This window comes from Aotus nancymaae, unplaced genomic scaffold, assembly GCF_030222135.1.
Source record: "Aotus nancymaae isolate 86718 unplaced genomic scaffold, 86718_ANA_hifiasm-v0.15.2.pri h1tg000004l, whole genome shotgun sequence".
NCBI lineage: Eukaryota > Metazoa > Chordata > Mammalia > Primates > Aotidae > Aotus > Aotus nancymaae.
In genome coordinates this window covers 12,905,633-12,922,907 of record NW_026988415.1, presented here as the reverse complement: position 1 = coordinate 12,922,907, position 17,275 = coordinate 12,905,633, and the positions used below count along the sequence as shown (strand labels likewise).

At 40.1% G+C, this 17,275-nt stretch overlaps 1 protein-coding gene across 2 annotated transcripts in view; it reads right to left on the bottom strand.

Moving 5' to 3' along the window:
- ARHGEF6 (Rac/Cdc42 guanine nucleotide exchange factor 6) overlaps positions 1-498 on the bottom strand; it is a 111,764-nt gene extending 111,266 nt beyond the window's left edge. The window contains exon 1 of one of the 2 annotated variants that reach the window (XM_012472315.3): positions 85-498. In XM_012472315.3, the coding sequence (XP_012327738.1) occupies positions 85-249 (165 nt within the window). In that variant the 5' untranslated portion in view covers positions 250-498. The remainder of the gene's footprint in view (positions 1-84) is intronic. The other variant, XM_012472314.3, reaches the window with a different exon arrangement.
- Between the last annotated feature and the right edge of the window lie 16,777 nt (positions 499-17,275).

The window sequence follows — 17,275 nt, the reverse complement described above, 5'->3', positions numbered from 1 at the left end:
TGGGAAACAGAAAAATCTCAAGCGTTACATGATTGCCGCTCTCGGGTGATAAGCAATCCCAAAGAAACTATAAATTTCCCTTACCTTTTCCACAGAGCCAGGCATGAGTCTGTTGATCAGTTTGCATAGAACTACCCCATTTTTCAGCGAAGACTTTAAAAACTCCTCTGGATCACAGATGGTCTTTTTAGGGGAATCTAAAACTCCCAAAGATATAAGCCATGTCACGATTTGTTCTTCTGGATTCATTACTGAGGACGGTACACTCCAAACAGCACTCTGGGGCAGCTGCAAGGACTAAGCCACATCCGCGATTGCATCTGCTGTTGTCTTCCTTTTTATGAGTTCTCTTCGGGTGCTTGCAGAGCAAAGGTTTAAAGCAACTTTTCTTAGACAACAGCGGAACCTACTCAAAATGTGGGATTTTAAAACCACATAGATCACGCACAAAGATGTGGAAACAGATAAGAATTAATGAACAATCCTGGATAACACTGGTTTTCCTTTTCAAAACCTGCAAAACAAATTCATTCAGATAAAAGAAGAAACGCACATGCACTCATGTGTACACACACACGCACACAGAGTGCAAGAAGTTATAAGGAAAGAAAGTGAGAAAGATGCTGGGGAGGGAGGAGAGGCAAGGAAGCAAGTGCTTTGGAAAACAGAGGTGAGGCAGCACTTCAGGGGACCTTGGAAATGAGACACTCATGGGCCAGTCTGGGAAAACACTGTCAATAAATAGTCTAGCTCCAGTGAAAATCTGGCTTCTGTTAGGAGGACAATGCCAACTGGCTCTTAGGTCAGACAGATCTGAGCCTCATGGGGAGATGTGCCGGTACAACAGGGCTCAAAGAAGGTAGAGAGAAAATTCTTCCAAGAAATAGCCGGATGTCCCCATACTATCTCCCAGAGATGGTGTGTCACGATCATTCCTTGCAAAACACGTTGAGTTGCATAGTGACAACGTGCCAAGCAAACGAAGACTGTGCCTGCTGTCAGCCATCACTGTGTATAAGCAGAAGCTAGAAGAATGGCATTTTACTTTGCAGCCAAAAAGCTATGTTTAGGGAAATAGGCTAAGGATAACATCTGACATCCTGTTTACTTGCATTCTTTAGCAATTCTTTTTCTGGACCTGGTTCCACTACATAATCCAGCTGCAGTACCCTTAGCAAAGGCTCAGACTCAGTCACATAAGCGGGTAAAATACACTTGAAAAAAATAGAATTTTTGAGAACAAAAGAGCACTTGTCCTCTGTCTACACTACAATGTGGAAGATTTATATTTCCCCAACAAAAAAGCACTTTGCACTTAAAATACTGGTCTGAAAAAAAAACAGTCTATAAGAAGAGATCTTCATCATTCTCAAACATCTTCAGAACCACTTAAAATAAGCCTACTATTGTGAAATTTATGATAAGGCCAACCTTAATAGTATAACCCTATGTTGGCAAATGTGTGGCACTTAAACCATGATTACCTCTCTCATGCATGGAAGACATCAGATCACTCATAGCTCTTTCCTGCTAAGCCTCAGAATTCTCTTCAACACAGTTTCAGGCATCTACTACCAAAGAATCAGCTTAGATAATCCTACTAAACATTTTCAGAGCTGCCCTTTCTTGCTCTGCCAGGACATTTATCACACTTTACTATTATCGCATGTTGATCTGACTCCTCCACCAGAATGTAAGCTTCATAGACGCGAGGTCTTGTTTGTTTTATTTAACACTGTGTTGCCAGCACACTGCCTGGTATACACCATAGATGTTAAAAAATGTTGAATGAATAAATGAATGTATTCAGATGGTGTCCCTGATACAGACAGTAGCTAATTATAGGAAGGATTTTTTGTTTGTTTGTTTTAATGGCTTAAAACATTTTTCTTTGCTAATGATTTTTTACCATTTTATTAAGATGTAATTGACACATAAGGAACTGCATATATATGATTTAATGAATTTTGACATATACGTACACCTTTGATACAATCACACAAATGCAATCCAGATAAACCTTTCCATCACCCACAAAATTGTCCTTGTGCCCTTTGAATTTTTTTCTTTCCCCTTTGCCTCCAAATCCCAGGTGGCCACCAATCTGTTTTCAGGGTCTATAGATTAGTTTGCATTTTCAAGAATCTTATATAAATGAAAGTATACAGTATAGTACTATCTTTTTTCTGGCTTCTTTAACTCAACATCATCATTCTGAGACTCACTCATGTTATTGTGTCTGTCCATAGTTCTATAACAAGGTTTGTTTGATGTACTTGTGTTTTAAGCAAAATCAGTATAGTAAATCAAAAGTTTTCATTGATGTTGACTCATGGCCAAATCTGTGTTGTGGAAATTAAAACAGAATCCACTTGTTGATAAATAAAATTCCCAAATCTGACCAACTTAAACACATTTCTATATGTCATCTGAACAGTTTTCACAATTGCTCATCAAAATTTTACTCTACAGACAAACAAAATCTGGCAGTATTATTGAGGTATCACTTACATCTTCTGATGAAGAGCAAAGTCTGAGTAAATTTCGTGAACCCAGCCTCCTCCAAAACAGGCTTGAGTTCACCGAGGTCATCTGGATAAAACTTGGCCTCGTTTTGGACTCTCACTATAGCAAATGTTACTATAAGTAATAAAGTAAATCAGAATGGCAAGACCACTGCCTCAAGGCAAAAGAACCAGTTCTATTCGTATAAAGATTGGAAGTTACAGTTGGTGTGGTAAAATGTCAACAAAGCAAAGAATTCCAGGGCAGTGGCAAGCATACAGGTGAAATGGGTACCCATGAAACCCAGGCTGGTTACGGATTCAAATGAAGATAGAAAGAAGCTGATGAACTGAAGGAATAAGGGGAGAGGGGGAATTCAAAGACTGGGGGTCATAGCAACACAAAGAGCAGGCTTCACACAAGAGCATGAGAAAAAAAAGCGAAGATTTCTCGCCCTACCTCAAATCCTCATTACCACACCCTCTGGACCACTGAACCTGCCTCTTCAAGGGTTTTCCCACCTCCATCCTCTCATCCTAATGAACTCTCAAGCAGGGCACATTTGGGTTGATTTTCCAAAAACACCTCTAGTGTTAATACCCCTGTTCAAAGGCTTTCTATTGCCTAAAGCAGTGATTGACAAAAAAAACAAAAACAAAAACAAAAAACAATGTTCATATAATGACCTCCTGTGAGGCATGAAGGAGAAAGGAAGGTGAGAGTGGAACTTAAGCTAAAATAGGTAACATCTCATGAAAAATCAAAAGATCCTAAGGAAATAAGGCAAAAGTGAACATTTGTTAAGACTGAATGCTGGACACACTGTACAATTTTACTATTTAATAGTATGTGTTTAAAATATTAGTAACCATTTTCTTTCATTTCAAATCCAATAAGGAACTTATTAAAAAGATTTGCAGCCATGCATGGTGGCTCACGCCTGTAATCCAAGCACTTTGGGAGCCCGAGGTGGGTGGATCACCTGAGGTCGGGAGTTCAAGACCAGCCTGATCAACATGATGAAACCCTATGTCTACTGAAAATACAAAATTAGCCAGGCATGGTGGCATATGCCTGTAATCCCAGCTACTCGGGAGGCTGAGGCAGCAGAAGCTCTTGAACCCGGGAGGCGGAGGTTGCGGTTAGCCGAGATCACGCCATTGCCCTCCAGTCTGGGCAACAAGAATGAAACTCCATCTCAAAAAAAAAAAAAAAAAAGGCCAGGCACGGTGGCTCACACCTGTAATCTCAGCACTTTGGGAGGCCAAGGTGGGCATATCACAAGGAGAGGAGTTTGAGACCAGCCTGGCCAATATAGTGAAACCCCATCTCTACTAAAAACCCAAAAATTAGCTGGGCGGGGTGACGTGTGCCTGTAGTCCCAGCTACTTGGGAGGCTGAGGCAGGAGAATCGCTTGAACCCAGGAGGCAGAGGTTGCAGTGAGCTGAGATCATGCCATTGCACTCCAGCCTGGGCAACAAGAACCAGATTGCGTCTCAAGAAAAAACAAATTACTATGTAGTGCCTATGTTCTGATTGGACCCCAACTGATACCCTTATTATCTTAAATGTATATTCCTCTCCACTTTAGCTAACCTCTTGGGAGGTTACAACTTGTACTTTTTTATCACACAAATCTTCCAACATTACATTTTCTTTCTTTTCTTTTCTCTTTCTTTCTTTCTTTTTCTTTCTTTCTTTCTCTTTCTTTCTCTCTCTTTCTTTCTTTTTTCTCTTTCTTTCTTTCTTTTTTTTTCTCTCTCTCCCTCTCTCTCTTTCTTTCTTTCTTTATTTTTTTTTGGAGTCTTGCTCTGTTGCCCAGGCTGGAACGCAGTGGCATGATTTCGGCTCACTGCAACCTCTGCTTCCTGGACTCAAGCGATTCTCCTGCCCCAGCCTCCTGAACAGCTGGGAGCACAGGTGCACGCCACCACACCCAGCCAATTTTTTTTGTATTTTTAGTAGGGATAGGGTTTCACCATATTGTTCAGGCTGGTCTTGAACTCCTGACCTCGTCATCCATCCACCTCAGTCTCCCAAAGTGCTGGGACCACAGGTGTGAGCCACTGTGCTGGGCCCAACATTGCATTTTCTAGACAACCTACCCTCTTTCCAGCTTGCTTGTTACTCCCACTACAATTCCTTGGCCTCATAGGTATCTGCAAATCATTTTTTTTTCTAAAATAATTATACAAATTTACATTCCCACAAGCAGGGCATGAATTCCCATTGCTCCATGTCATAGGTAACACTTGATATTTCAGACTTAAAATTTTGTTATTTGTGGGTATGAAAATTATATTTCTATGATTACTAATGAGGTTGAGCATTTTTAATATGCTTATTGACCATATATGTTTCCTCTTCTGTGGGATACTCCTTCCTACTGCCCATTTTTCTATTGGGCTGTTTGTCTTTTTGTTATTGGTTTGTGAAATTTGTTATACATTATAGATACTAAATTGATGTCAGTTATTTGTGCTTGCAAATATCTTCTTATATCTTTGTTTTTCATTCTGTGGTGTATTTTAAGGAACAGAAGGTCTTATTTTTTCAAAATAAAATATTTTATCTCATTCTTGTGTAAAACAAATGTAGAATTTTGCAGTCTAAGCCTGACACGCAGCTTCGTAATCATCAGAGACCCAAGAGTCTACTCTCCTGCCACTTCGCCATACTTAGCTTGTCATTTCATAGTTCAGAATGACTATTTATGTAAACTTGGCTTAGGCAATGGCTTCCTAGATACAACACCAACACAACAAGCAACAGAAGGAAAAAAGTTTGATAAATTCGTCTTTATTAAAATTAAAATGTTTGTGCTTCAAAGGTGTATTAATCCATTCTCATGCTGCTAATAAAGACACACCCAAGACTGGGTAACTTATAAAGGAAAGAGGTTTAATTTCCTCACAGTTCAGCATGGTTGGGGAGGCTTCAGGAAACTCACAATCATGCCAGAAGCGGAAGCAAACATGTCCTTCTTCACACGGTGGCAGCAAGGAGAAGTGCCAAGCAAAAGGGAAAAAAAGCCCCTTATAGAACCATCAGATCTCATGAGAACTCACTATCATGAGAACAGCAACGTGGAGGTAACTGCCCCCATGATTCAGTTACCTCCCACCAGGTCCCTCCCATGATATGTGGGGATTGTGGGAACTACAATTCATGATGAGATTTGGGTGGCGACACAGCCAAATCATATCAAAAGGACACCATCAAGAAAGTGAAAAGACAACCCAAAGAATGGGAGGAAAGTATTTGCAAATCATATATCTTATAAGGGTCTTGTATCTAGAATATATAAAGAACTCTTATAACCAAATAATAAAAAGAAAAATACATATAATGGGTAAAAATTGAGTAGAGATTTCTCCAAAGAAGATGTACAAATGGACAATAAGCACACAAAAAGATGCTCAACATCATTAGCAATCAGAGAAATGCAAATCAAAACCACAATGGGATTCCATTGCATACCCATTAGGATGTGAATAATAAAAAAGACAGATAATAACTAGTGTTGGCAAGAATGTGGAGAAACTGAAATCTTCATACAATGCTAGCCGGAATGTAAAGTGATGGGGCTGCTGTAGAAAACAGTTGCAGTTCCTCAAAATGTTAAACATAATTACCATATGTTCCAGTAATTCCACTCCAAGAGAAATGAAAACATATATCCACACAATCTTATATACAAGTACTCACAGCAGCATTATTCATAATAGCAAAAATTGAAAACAACTCAAATGTCCATCACCTGATAAATGGATAAATAAAATGTTATGATGGAATATTAGTCATAAAAAATTAATGATGTTCTGATACATGCTACATCTTGAATGAACCTTGAAAACATTATGTTACAGGAAGAAAGCCAGACACAAAAGACAATATATTGTATGATTCCATTTATATGAAATATTCAGAATAGGCAAACCCATAAAGACAAAGCAGAACAGCAGTTGCCTGGGACTGGGGAGGGTGTTGAGAGGAAATGATAAGTTATCACTCATGGGTATGAGGGCTTTACGGGGAAAGGAGAACAATAACAAGAATGTCCTAAAATTGATTTGGTGATGTTGGATAATTCTATTAATATATAAGAAGCCATTGAATTGTACACTTAAAATAATGTACAATAGTTTTTCAATAGTTAAATGGTTAAACAAACTGTGGTACATGCATATCATGGCATACTACTGAGGACTAAAAAAGGAATAAACTATTGATATATGCAACAACTCAGATGGATCTCAAGGGAATTACAAGGAATAAAAAAAGGCAGTCTCAAAAAGTTATATGCTGTATGATTTCATTTATATAATATTCTTGAAATGACAGATGCCCAGAGGTCTCAGAATGTCAGAAGTACAATGTGTATGTAAAAATATTGCCTCTCAGGCTGGGCATGGTGGCTCACGTCTGCAATCCCAGCACTTTGGGAGGCCGAGGCGAGTGGATCATGAGGTCAGGAGTTTGAGACCAGCCTGGCCAACATAGTGAAACCCCATCTCTATTAAACATACAAAAAATTAGCCAGGTATGGTGGCGTGTGCCTGTAATCCCAGCTACTCAAGAAGCTGAGGCAGGAGAATCGCTAGAACCCAGGTGGCAGTGGTTGCAGTGAGCCGAGATCACACCATTGCACTCCAGCCTGGGCAACAGAGCAAGACTCCTTCTCAAGAGATATAGATAGATAGATAGATAGATAGATAGATAGATAGATAGATAGATAGATAGATGATGGATGGATGGATAGATAGATAGATAGATAGATAGATAGAGATAGCCTCTTACAAACAGTACAAAGGTGTAGAGGATTATATAGTCTGCTTTCCCAAGGAGAAGTGAATATTCTTCTGGAGGGGCGACTTGGGTTATGGAGGTATTTTCCTGACAATCTGGCCTCTGGTGGTACATCAGGAGTGATTTTCAGCTTTTCCTACTCCTTAGGTTTTGCCAGAATCAACTGGGCAACGAATATTGGGAAATCTGTCAAGGGAAAATAATTCAAAGGCATAGAAGACTGTTATGTGAAATCACCAAATTGGATGACCAGCGTGGTCTCTTCCCTACTCCACACTGTGACAGGGTAGGTAATGATGCAGTCTGGTCACAAAGAACTGACATCATATCTAATGGAAGCTTCATATATTTTGGGTTAAAGATTTTAAAGATGAATGTGGAAAAGCCTTTAACAAAGGTGCATAATCCAATGTTCTCAGGGGCATTTCTGGAATGCTCATTCTGTATGACAAACTGAAGAAACCATCTAAGTGCAATCTAACTAGAAATGAGAACCAAGAGAATCATGAGAATATGTACCATACATATTATTTTCAACCACTGAGAAATTTCCACTGTCTTTTTACCCAGGCCAAATTATGTCTGTAGACATGTCTGTAGAAAGATATACAGAAGGAGACTTGCTGTGATCACAGTAGATCATTGGAACTGATTATTCTGTATATTGATCATGGTCGGGGGCAGCAACCATCATTATAGGTCTACAGAGGACAGATCTCACGCTAAGCAGATCTAGAAACCATTTAGTTTAAATGTTTCTTATAGTACCTCAAGTTTTGTTTCAGTATTTTGGAAAAGCAGTCCTGGGCCGAACGCAGTGGCTCACACCTGGAATCCCAGCACCCTGGGAGGCCAAGGCGGGCAGATCACCTGAGGTCAGGAGCTCGACTCCAGCCTGGTCAATATGATGAAACCCTGTCTCTACTAAAAATACAAAAATTAGCCAAGTGTGGTGGCACTCGCCTGTAGTCCTAGCTACTCAGGAGGCTGAGGCAAAAGAATTGCTTGAACCCGGGAAGCAGAGGTTGCAGTGAGCCAAGATCATGCCATTGCACTCCAGCCTGGGTGACAGAGTTAAAAAAAAAAAAAAAAAAAGCAGTCTCATTTGTATTAAACCACCACATACTATTTTTGCACAGTTGAATATTTGAAGTGTTGCTCTATGTTGGACATTCTGCCATAAAATAATAAATACACAAAATTCCCTTTTTTTAAAAAAATGAAATCACTGGAGCATTGATTTAAATTATAATACACCGATCAAATCTAATACTTAAGCAGCTTCTAGAATGATATGAATCATGTGCTGACATGGAAAGATATCCAACATATATTAAGTAAATAGAAAAGAAAAGAAAAAAAGAAAAGAGAAGAAAACAAAAAGAAAAAAAAAGAAAACAAAAAAAGAACAAACAAAATATACTAAGTTTAAAAAGCAGATTGCAAAATAGCATGTATGGTCTGATCTCCCTTTGTAAAAGCAAATCTTTGTAAAAATAAATGATTAATTGTCCTTATTTTTAAAAACATGATGGTGGGGTGTGGTGGCTCATGCCTGTAATCCCAGCACTTTGGGAGGTCGAGGTGGGTGGATTATTTGAAGTCAGGGGCTTAAGACCAGCCTGGCCAACATGGTGAAACCCCGTCTCTACTAAAGATGCAAAAATTAACCAGGTGGTTGTAGTGCGTACCTGTAATTCCAGCTACTGGGGAGGCGGAGGCAGGAGAATCATTTGAACCTGGGAGGTGGACGATGCAGTAAGCCAAGACCAGTCCGGGCAACAGAGTGAGACCCTGTCTCAAAAAAATAAAAGGAGGACTAGACAGGCAGCTCTTTTTACTGCATATTCATTAAATGTTTCCTCAACTTCAGATGCAGAAGGTTAAATTCATCATACTACTCAGTTTATCATACATATAAAAGCTCTCCTCCCATCTTTTCCTTCATTCATAAAGACTATTCCCCTCACAGATGCCATTCTAATATGCATAATACATGTCATTAAAAATCCTTGTTCTCTCACACTGTATGTAATGCACTTTTCTGTGCAGAAAAGAGGTTCAGGCTGTCCATTGCACAACAGCCTTACAAAGTAGTGCTATTCACAGTCACACATATATGAATATTTTTACAATTCAAAGAACTCTGAGTTTAAGAACTCAGGGATTTCAGACTGGTGATTTCAGTATGCCTGTACACAATCAATTCAACATCCTGTTTTCTCAGTTCTTTGAGGACAAGTGAGTTTGGTGAGTATCAGGGGCTCGGTTTTTGGCGTGTCATCACAATTGAAAAGGCTGTCATCCAATCACAGTTTCTCTTTAAAGCATTAAAGTTAGAAATTATTTGACAAAAACCGAACAGTAGTGTTTAAGAAAAATTTATTAATAATGCTAAGCAAACTGTAGTCTCCCAAAATTGACACCAACTTCTCCAGTATAGAAACACTAGAAAAAGGCAAAAGACAATTCATTTCAACTGTATACCTGAGCGCATATATGATCTATATAACTCCATACAGCCAATCTATGAAAAATTTCAAATTCAACTTTTAAAAATACTGTATAAATTCCTTATAAATTCTGGATATTAGACCTTTGTCAGGTGCATAGTTTGCAAATACGGTCTCCCATTCTGTAGGTTGTCTGTTTACTCTGTTGATAGTTTCTTTTGCTGTGCAGAGGTTCATTAGTTTAATTAGATCTTGCTTATGAATTTTTGTGGGGTTTGTTTTTGCAATGACTTTTGAAACTTTTACCATAAAATTTTTGCCAGGGCCTATGTCCAGAATGGTATTCTGTTGGGTACTATGTTCATTACCTGGGGTAATAATCCGTATACAAACCACCTATGACATGCAATTTACCCATGTAACGAACCTACACGTGTACTCCCTGAATCTATTAATAAAATAAAAGTTAGGAAAAGAAAAAGATCATTCATATCACGTCGCGGTCAGTGGGCATTTTGGCCAGATGTGGTGGCTCATGCCTGTAATCCCAGCACATTCGTAGGCCATGGTGGGCATATCACCAGAGGTCAGGAGTTTGAGACCAGTCTGGCCAACATGGTGAAACCCTGTCTCTACTAAAAATACAAAACTTAGAGAGGTCCCATTTGGGCACCCCTTCCTTTTGAAAGAGAGAAAGCTATTCTCTGGGCTGGGTGTAGTGGGTCACACCTGTAATCCCAGCACTTTGGGAGGCGGAGGAGGGCGAATCACCTGAGGTCAGGAGTTCGAGACCAGCTTGACCAACATGGAGAAACACCATCTCTACTAAAAATACAAAATTAGCCGGGCATGGTGGCACATGCCTGTAATCCCAGCTACTCAGGAGGCTGAGGCAGGAGAATCGCTTGAACCTGGGAGGTCGAGTTTGCAGTGAGCCGAGATCGCGCCATTGCACTACAGCCTGGGCCACAGAGTGAGACTCCATCTCAAAAGAAAAAGAAATCATTGCATAAAATATCATATTTAGCTCTTTTCTGGGTGAAACTGTGGAGGGTGTCAAAGAGAAGTTTCTTGCTGTGCCAGAAACCCTTAAGAAAAAGAAAAGTAAAGGAATTTCACAGAGCCTGAGAAAGAAGTTTCCCCAAAAGATGTTTTGAAAGACAAAGGAGGGGGCTGGGCATGGTGGTTCACTCCTGTAATCCCAGCACTTTGGGAGGCTGAGGCAGGCGGATTGCGAGTTCAGGAGATCAAGACTATCCTGGCTAACATGGTGAAACACCATCTCTACTAAAAATACAAAATTAGCCGGGCATGGTGGCACGTGCCTGTAGTCACAGCTACTTGGGTGGCTGAGGCAGGAGAATCACTTGAACCCAGGAGGCGGAGGTTGCAGTGAGCCGAGATCGTGCCATTGCACTCCAGCCTGGGCAACAAGAGCAAAACTCCATCTCAAAAAAAAAAAATGAAAGAAAGGCAGGGAGGAAGCTTTTGCATGAAAAAAATAAAGCACTATCACAAGGAATATAGACAAATATACAGAGCTGAAATTCAAATAGCTAGGATAGCAAGAAAAGCTGGAAACCTTCTATGTGCCTGCAAAACCGAATTGGCATTTGTCATCAGGATCAGAGGTAGCAATGCTCTGAGCCCAAACATCCGAAAGGTGTTGCAGCTTCTTCGCCTTCCTCGAATCTTCAGCGGAAACTTTGAGAAGCTCAACAAGGCTTCAATTAACATGCTGAAGATTGTAAAACCATGTATTGCATGGGGGTACCCAAAGCTAAGTCAGTAAATGAACTAATCTACAAGTATTTTAAGGCAAAATCAATGAGAAGCGAGTTGCCTTGAAAGATAACACTTTGATTGCTCCATCTCTTGGTAAATACAGTATCATCTGCATGGAGGATCCAATTAATGAAATCTATACTGTTGGAAAACATTTCAAAGAAGCAAATAACTTCCTGTGGCCCTTCAAATTATCCTCTCCACGAGGTGGAATGAAGAAAAACATCACCTATTTTGTAGAAGGTGGAGATGCTGGCAATAGGGAAGACCAGACCAACAGGCTTCTTAGAAGAATGAACTAATGTGTCTACTGTGATTATTTTTCTAATCTGATCATTTAATAAACAGTACATGCTTTCAAATTGAAATAGATAATTAAATAAATAAAATATATTAAAAGGAAAAATTTATAATAAAGATTATCATGGCTGTATTCATTTCCTATGGCTGCTATAACAAGTTACCACAAATTTAGTGGCTTAAAACAACAGAAATGTATTCGCTCACAATCTCCTGGAAGCCAGAAGTCTGAAATCAAGCTGTCAGTAGGGCCATGCTTCCTTCGGAGATTCCAGGAGCGAATCCATTCTTTGCTTCTTCCAGCTTCTGGTGGCTGCTGGCATTTCTCGGCTTGTAACCACAATCTGTGCCTCTGTCTTCACAGTACCTCCTCTGTGTGTCTGTAGTCTCCCGCTGCCTCTTTCTTATAAAGACACTTGTGTTGGTGTTACATCCCACTTGGACAATCCAGGATAGCCTCCTTAGCTCAAGATCCTCAACTTGGGCCAGGCACAGTGCCTCATACTTGTAATCCCAGCACTTTGAGAAGTGAAGGCAGGCAGACTGCTTGAGCCCAGGAGTTCAAATCCAGCCTGGGCAACATGGTGAAACCCCTTGTCTACCAAAAATACAAAACATTAGCCAGGCATGGTGGCAGGCACCTGTGGTCCCAGCTACTCAGGACGTTGAGGTGAGAGAATCGCCAGGAGGCAGACGTTGCAGAGAGCCGAGGTTGCGCCACTGCACTCCAGCCTTGGCAACAGAGCAAGACCCTGTCTCAAAAAAAAACAAAATCCCCAACTTAATTATATCTGCAAAGCTCTGCTTTCCAAATAAGGTTACATTTACAAGTTCCAGGAATTAGGAACTGACGTCTTTGGGAGACCATTATTCAGCCAGGTATAATTGCCTTTTCAGTGTTCTAAAAAACATATAACGTAATTATTGGCCAGGCACAGTGTCTCACACCTGTAATCCCAGCACTTTGGGAGGTCAAGTCAGGCAGATCACAAGGTCAGGAGTTCAAGATCAGCCTGGCCAACATGGTGAAACCTGTCTCTACTAAAAAATACAAAAACTAGCCAGGCATGGTGGCTCATGCTTGTAATTCCAACTACTCAGGAGGCTGAGGCAGGAGAATTGCTTGAACCCGGCAGGTGGAGGTTGCAGTGAGCCGAGATCACATCACTGCACTCCAGGCTGGGAGACAGACTGAGACTCCATCGGAAAAAAAAAAAAAAAAACTTTATTATTATAAAAGAATAATATAAATATAAAATAATAACAAATATATCTATGAAAATTTTACAATTGAAATGACTGATGAAAATATATATGAAGTGTTATATTGGTGATTTTTAATGCGTAAGGAGCTAAAATCTGGAACTAAAAAGTTGGTTACTAAAATCTAGTAAGACTCTAGACCAGACATGGCTCATGCCTGTAATCCCAGCACTTTGGGAAGCTGAGAGGAGGCTCACTTAAACCCAGGAGTTTGACTCAAGCCTGGGCAACATAGGGAGACCCTGTCTCTACAAACAAAACATTTAAAAATTAGCCAGATGTGATGGCACATACCTGTGGTCTCAGCTACTTAGGAGGCTGAGGTGGGAGGATTGCTTGACCCCAGGTGGTTGAGGCTGAGGTGAGCCCTGTTTGTGCCACTGTGCCCCAGCCTGGGTGACAGAGCAAGACTCTCTCAAAAAATAAAAAATAAAAAATAAAAACTATTAAGACTCTTGCTGGTATATATCCAAAGGATTAGAAATCGTTCTACTATAAGGACACATGCACACGAATGTTCATTGCAGCACAGTTTACAATAGCAAAGACCTGGAACCAACCTAAATGCCCATCAATGATAGACTGGACAAGGAAAATGTGGCACATATACACCATGGAATATTATGCAGCCATCAAAAACGATGAGTTCGTGTCCTTTGTAGGGACATGGATGAACCTGGAAACCATCATTCTCAGAAAACTGACCCAAGAACAGAAAATCAAACACCGCATGTTCTCACTCATAGGTGGGTGTTGAACAATGAGAACACATGAACACAGGGAGGGGAGCACCACACACTGGGGTCTGTTGGGGGGAACTAGGGGAGGGGACAGCGGGGGATGGGGAGTGGGGGAGAGATAGCATGGGGAGAAATGCCAGATATAGGTGAAGGGGAGGAAGGCAGCAAATCACACTGCCACGTGTGTACCTATGCAACAATCTTGCATGTTCTTCACATGTACCCCAAAACCTAAAATACAATAAAAAATATATATATATATATATATATAAAGACTCTTGCTGAAGTGCTGCAGCATATTTGCAGCAATAATTTATCAGATACATTTCCAAATAGCTCACGAGCTCTCAGGATATATTAATTTTGTCAACAATGGCCACCATTAAAGAATGTAGCTTCCCAAGATTAAAATATATTAAGAACTACTTAATATGTACAATGTTAAAAGAAAGACTGTAATATATAGTGATTACTCGTTAGAAATAGAGCAAGCAAGCATTGAAACTGCCATAAAGAATTTTGTTTTGATAAAAGCAAGATGTGAAACTATTTTATAATAAATTATTATAGCCTGGTGGCTTTGAGTTCCTAAATGTGATTACATTTTGGGATTGTCTATACTTTTGTGTTCAATACTTGTACAATTTATACAAAATGAATATATAGTTTTTGCAATCCTTCTTATTAGAAAATAAATAGAATACTAATTATTTTCTTCTACTTGAGGAATACATAGGGCTTTTTATTTGTATTGTTTTGTTTTCGCACAGGAATAATGTGGCCTAGCAGCGGCTCTGTTTGAAACAGATTTTTCATTTGGCTTCCATGACCCCACACAGTTTTCCTTTGGCCTCCTTGGTTTCTGTTTGTCTCTTTTGCCAGTTTCTCCTCTTCTTTCAGATTATTAAATATAGGAGTGCTCTAGGGCTCAGGCCCTGGGCAGCTTCACTTTTCTATCTACATTCTCTCCCTGGGTGATTTCATCCAGTTTCACGGCAGTAAATCCCCAGCCCTGACCTCTACTTTGAACTCTAGAGTCATATTTCCATTGCCTACTCACTATCTCCATTTGGATGATCTAATCTCAAACTCAATATGACCCAAATTGGGCACCTAACCTTTTCTCCCAATGCATGCATCAAGCCAGTTCTTCCTAAAGGAACTGAGAGGCAAGGGGATTCAATTGATCTATGTGAATACTGAAATCGTCATGTCTAAAAACCTTGGAGCTGTGCTTTACTGCCTCTCCTTCTCTTACACTTTGTATGCGGGCAACCAACAAGTCCTTTCAGTTCTACACAGGTCCAGAACTAGTGCTCCCCTCACCTCCTCCCCTGCTGCCGCCCTGGCCTAAGCCACATTATCTCTCCCCGGGATCACTGCCAATAGCTTCTCACGTGGGGTACCCCCTTCTATTATTTCCTTTATGCAGTCTATTCTCTACACAGGAGACAGAGTAATTCTTTTAAAACGTAAATGAGATAATCTCCTTCACCTGCTCTCAATTCTCCAGTGGCTTTCCATTGTATTTAGAATAAAATTCAAAGGACTTAGATAGACTACTAGGCCCTACAAGATCTGACCTTTGCCTATTTTCAAGCCTTCTTTTCTTTTTTTTTTTAACCTTTAAGTTCAAGGGTACACGTGCAGTTTTGTTATATAGGTAAGCTCATGCCATGGGGGTTTGTTGAACACATTATTTCATTACCCTGGTATTAAGCTTAGTGCCTATTCATTATTTTTTCTGATCCTCTCCTTCCTCCCACTCTCCATTCCACACTAGGCCCCAGTGTCTGTTGTTCCCCTCCATGTCTCCACGTGTTCTCACCATTTAGTGCCCACTTATAAGTGTAAACACGCAGTATTGGCTTTCTGTTTCTGCATTAGTTTGCTAAAGATGATGGCATCCAGCTACATCCATGTTCCTGCAAAGGATGTGATCTTGTTCCTTTTTATGGCTGCATAGTATTCCACAGTGTCTATGTACCACATTCTCTTTATCCAATATGTCATTCATGGACATTTACGTTGATTCCATATCTTTGCTATTGTGAATAGTGCTAGAATGAACATACACATGCCTGTGTCTGTATGACAGAATGATTTCTATTCCTTTGGGTATATACCAGTAATGGGTTTGCCAGGTGGAATGGTAGTTCTGCTTTTAGCTCTTTGAGTAATCATCACACTGCTTTCCATAATGGCTGAACTAATTTACACTCCCACCAACCCTATGTAAGCACTCCCTTTTCTCTGCAACCTCGTCAGCATGTTATTTTTGGCTTTTTAGTAATAGCCACTCTGACTGGTGTGAGATGATATCTCGTTGTGGTGTTCATTTGCATTTCCCTAATTGTCAGTGATGCTGAGGTTTTAGTCATATGTTTGTTGGCTGCATGTATGTCTTCTTTTGAAAAGTGTCTGTTCATGTCCTTTGCCCACTTTTAAATGAGGTTGTTTTTTCTTTGTAAATTTGTTTGAGTTCCTTATAGATGCTAGATATTAGACCTTTGTCAGACGCATAGTTTACAAAAATTTTCTCACATTCTGTAGGTTGTCTGTTTACTCGGTTGATAGTTTCTTTTGCCGTCCAGAAACTCTTAAGTTTAATTAGATCCCATTTGTCAGTTTTTGCTTTTGTTGCAATTGCTTTTGGTGTCTTTGTCATGAAATTTTTGCCTGTTCCTATGTCCAGAATGTCAAACCTTATTTTCTACTACACTTCTCTTTGGTTGCTCTGTTCCAGCTCCACTGGTCCCCCTGCACTCATGCAGTTCCCAACCTCAGGAACTTTGCATTTGCTTTTCCTTTTTTTGAGACAGAGTGTTGCTCTGTCAGCCAGACTGTAGTGCCGTGGCGCAATCTTGATTCACCGCAACCTCCACCTCCCATGTTCAAGCACTTCTTCTGCTTCAGCCTCCCAAGTAGCTGGGATTACATGTTCCCACCACCATGCCTGGCTAATTTTTTTTTTTAATAGAGATGGGGTTTCACAATGTTGGCCAGGCTGGTCTCAAACTCCTGACCTCAGGTAATCTGCCTGCCTTGGCCTCCCAAGATGCTGGGATTACAGGTGTGAGCCACTGCACCCGGCCTGCACTTGCTTTTCTTTCTGTTCACAAAATATCATTTCCTTCAAAAGTCTTCTTTTGACCATACTATTGAAAATCTACCATCACTCTTTCTCTTTTTTTACTTATCATTATTGCATTGATCGTAACCTGATATTATATTACATATTTAATTGTTCATTTGCTAGTAGCTCCCACTATAAAGTAAGTTTGATGATAGCTAGGGCCTTGTTTTGTTTACTGCTATACCCTCAGTGTCAAGAAAAATGTCTAGCACATAAAAAGCATTCAATAAAAGCTTGTTGAATGAAAGAAAATGGCAGTCAAAATTTCCATGACCTCCTCTAA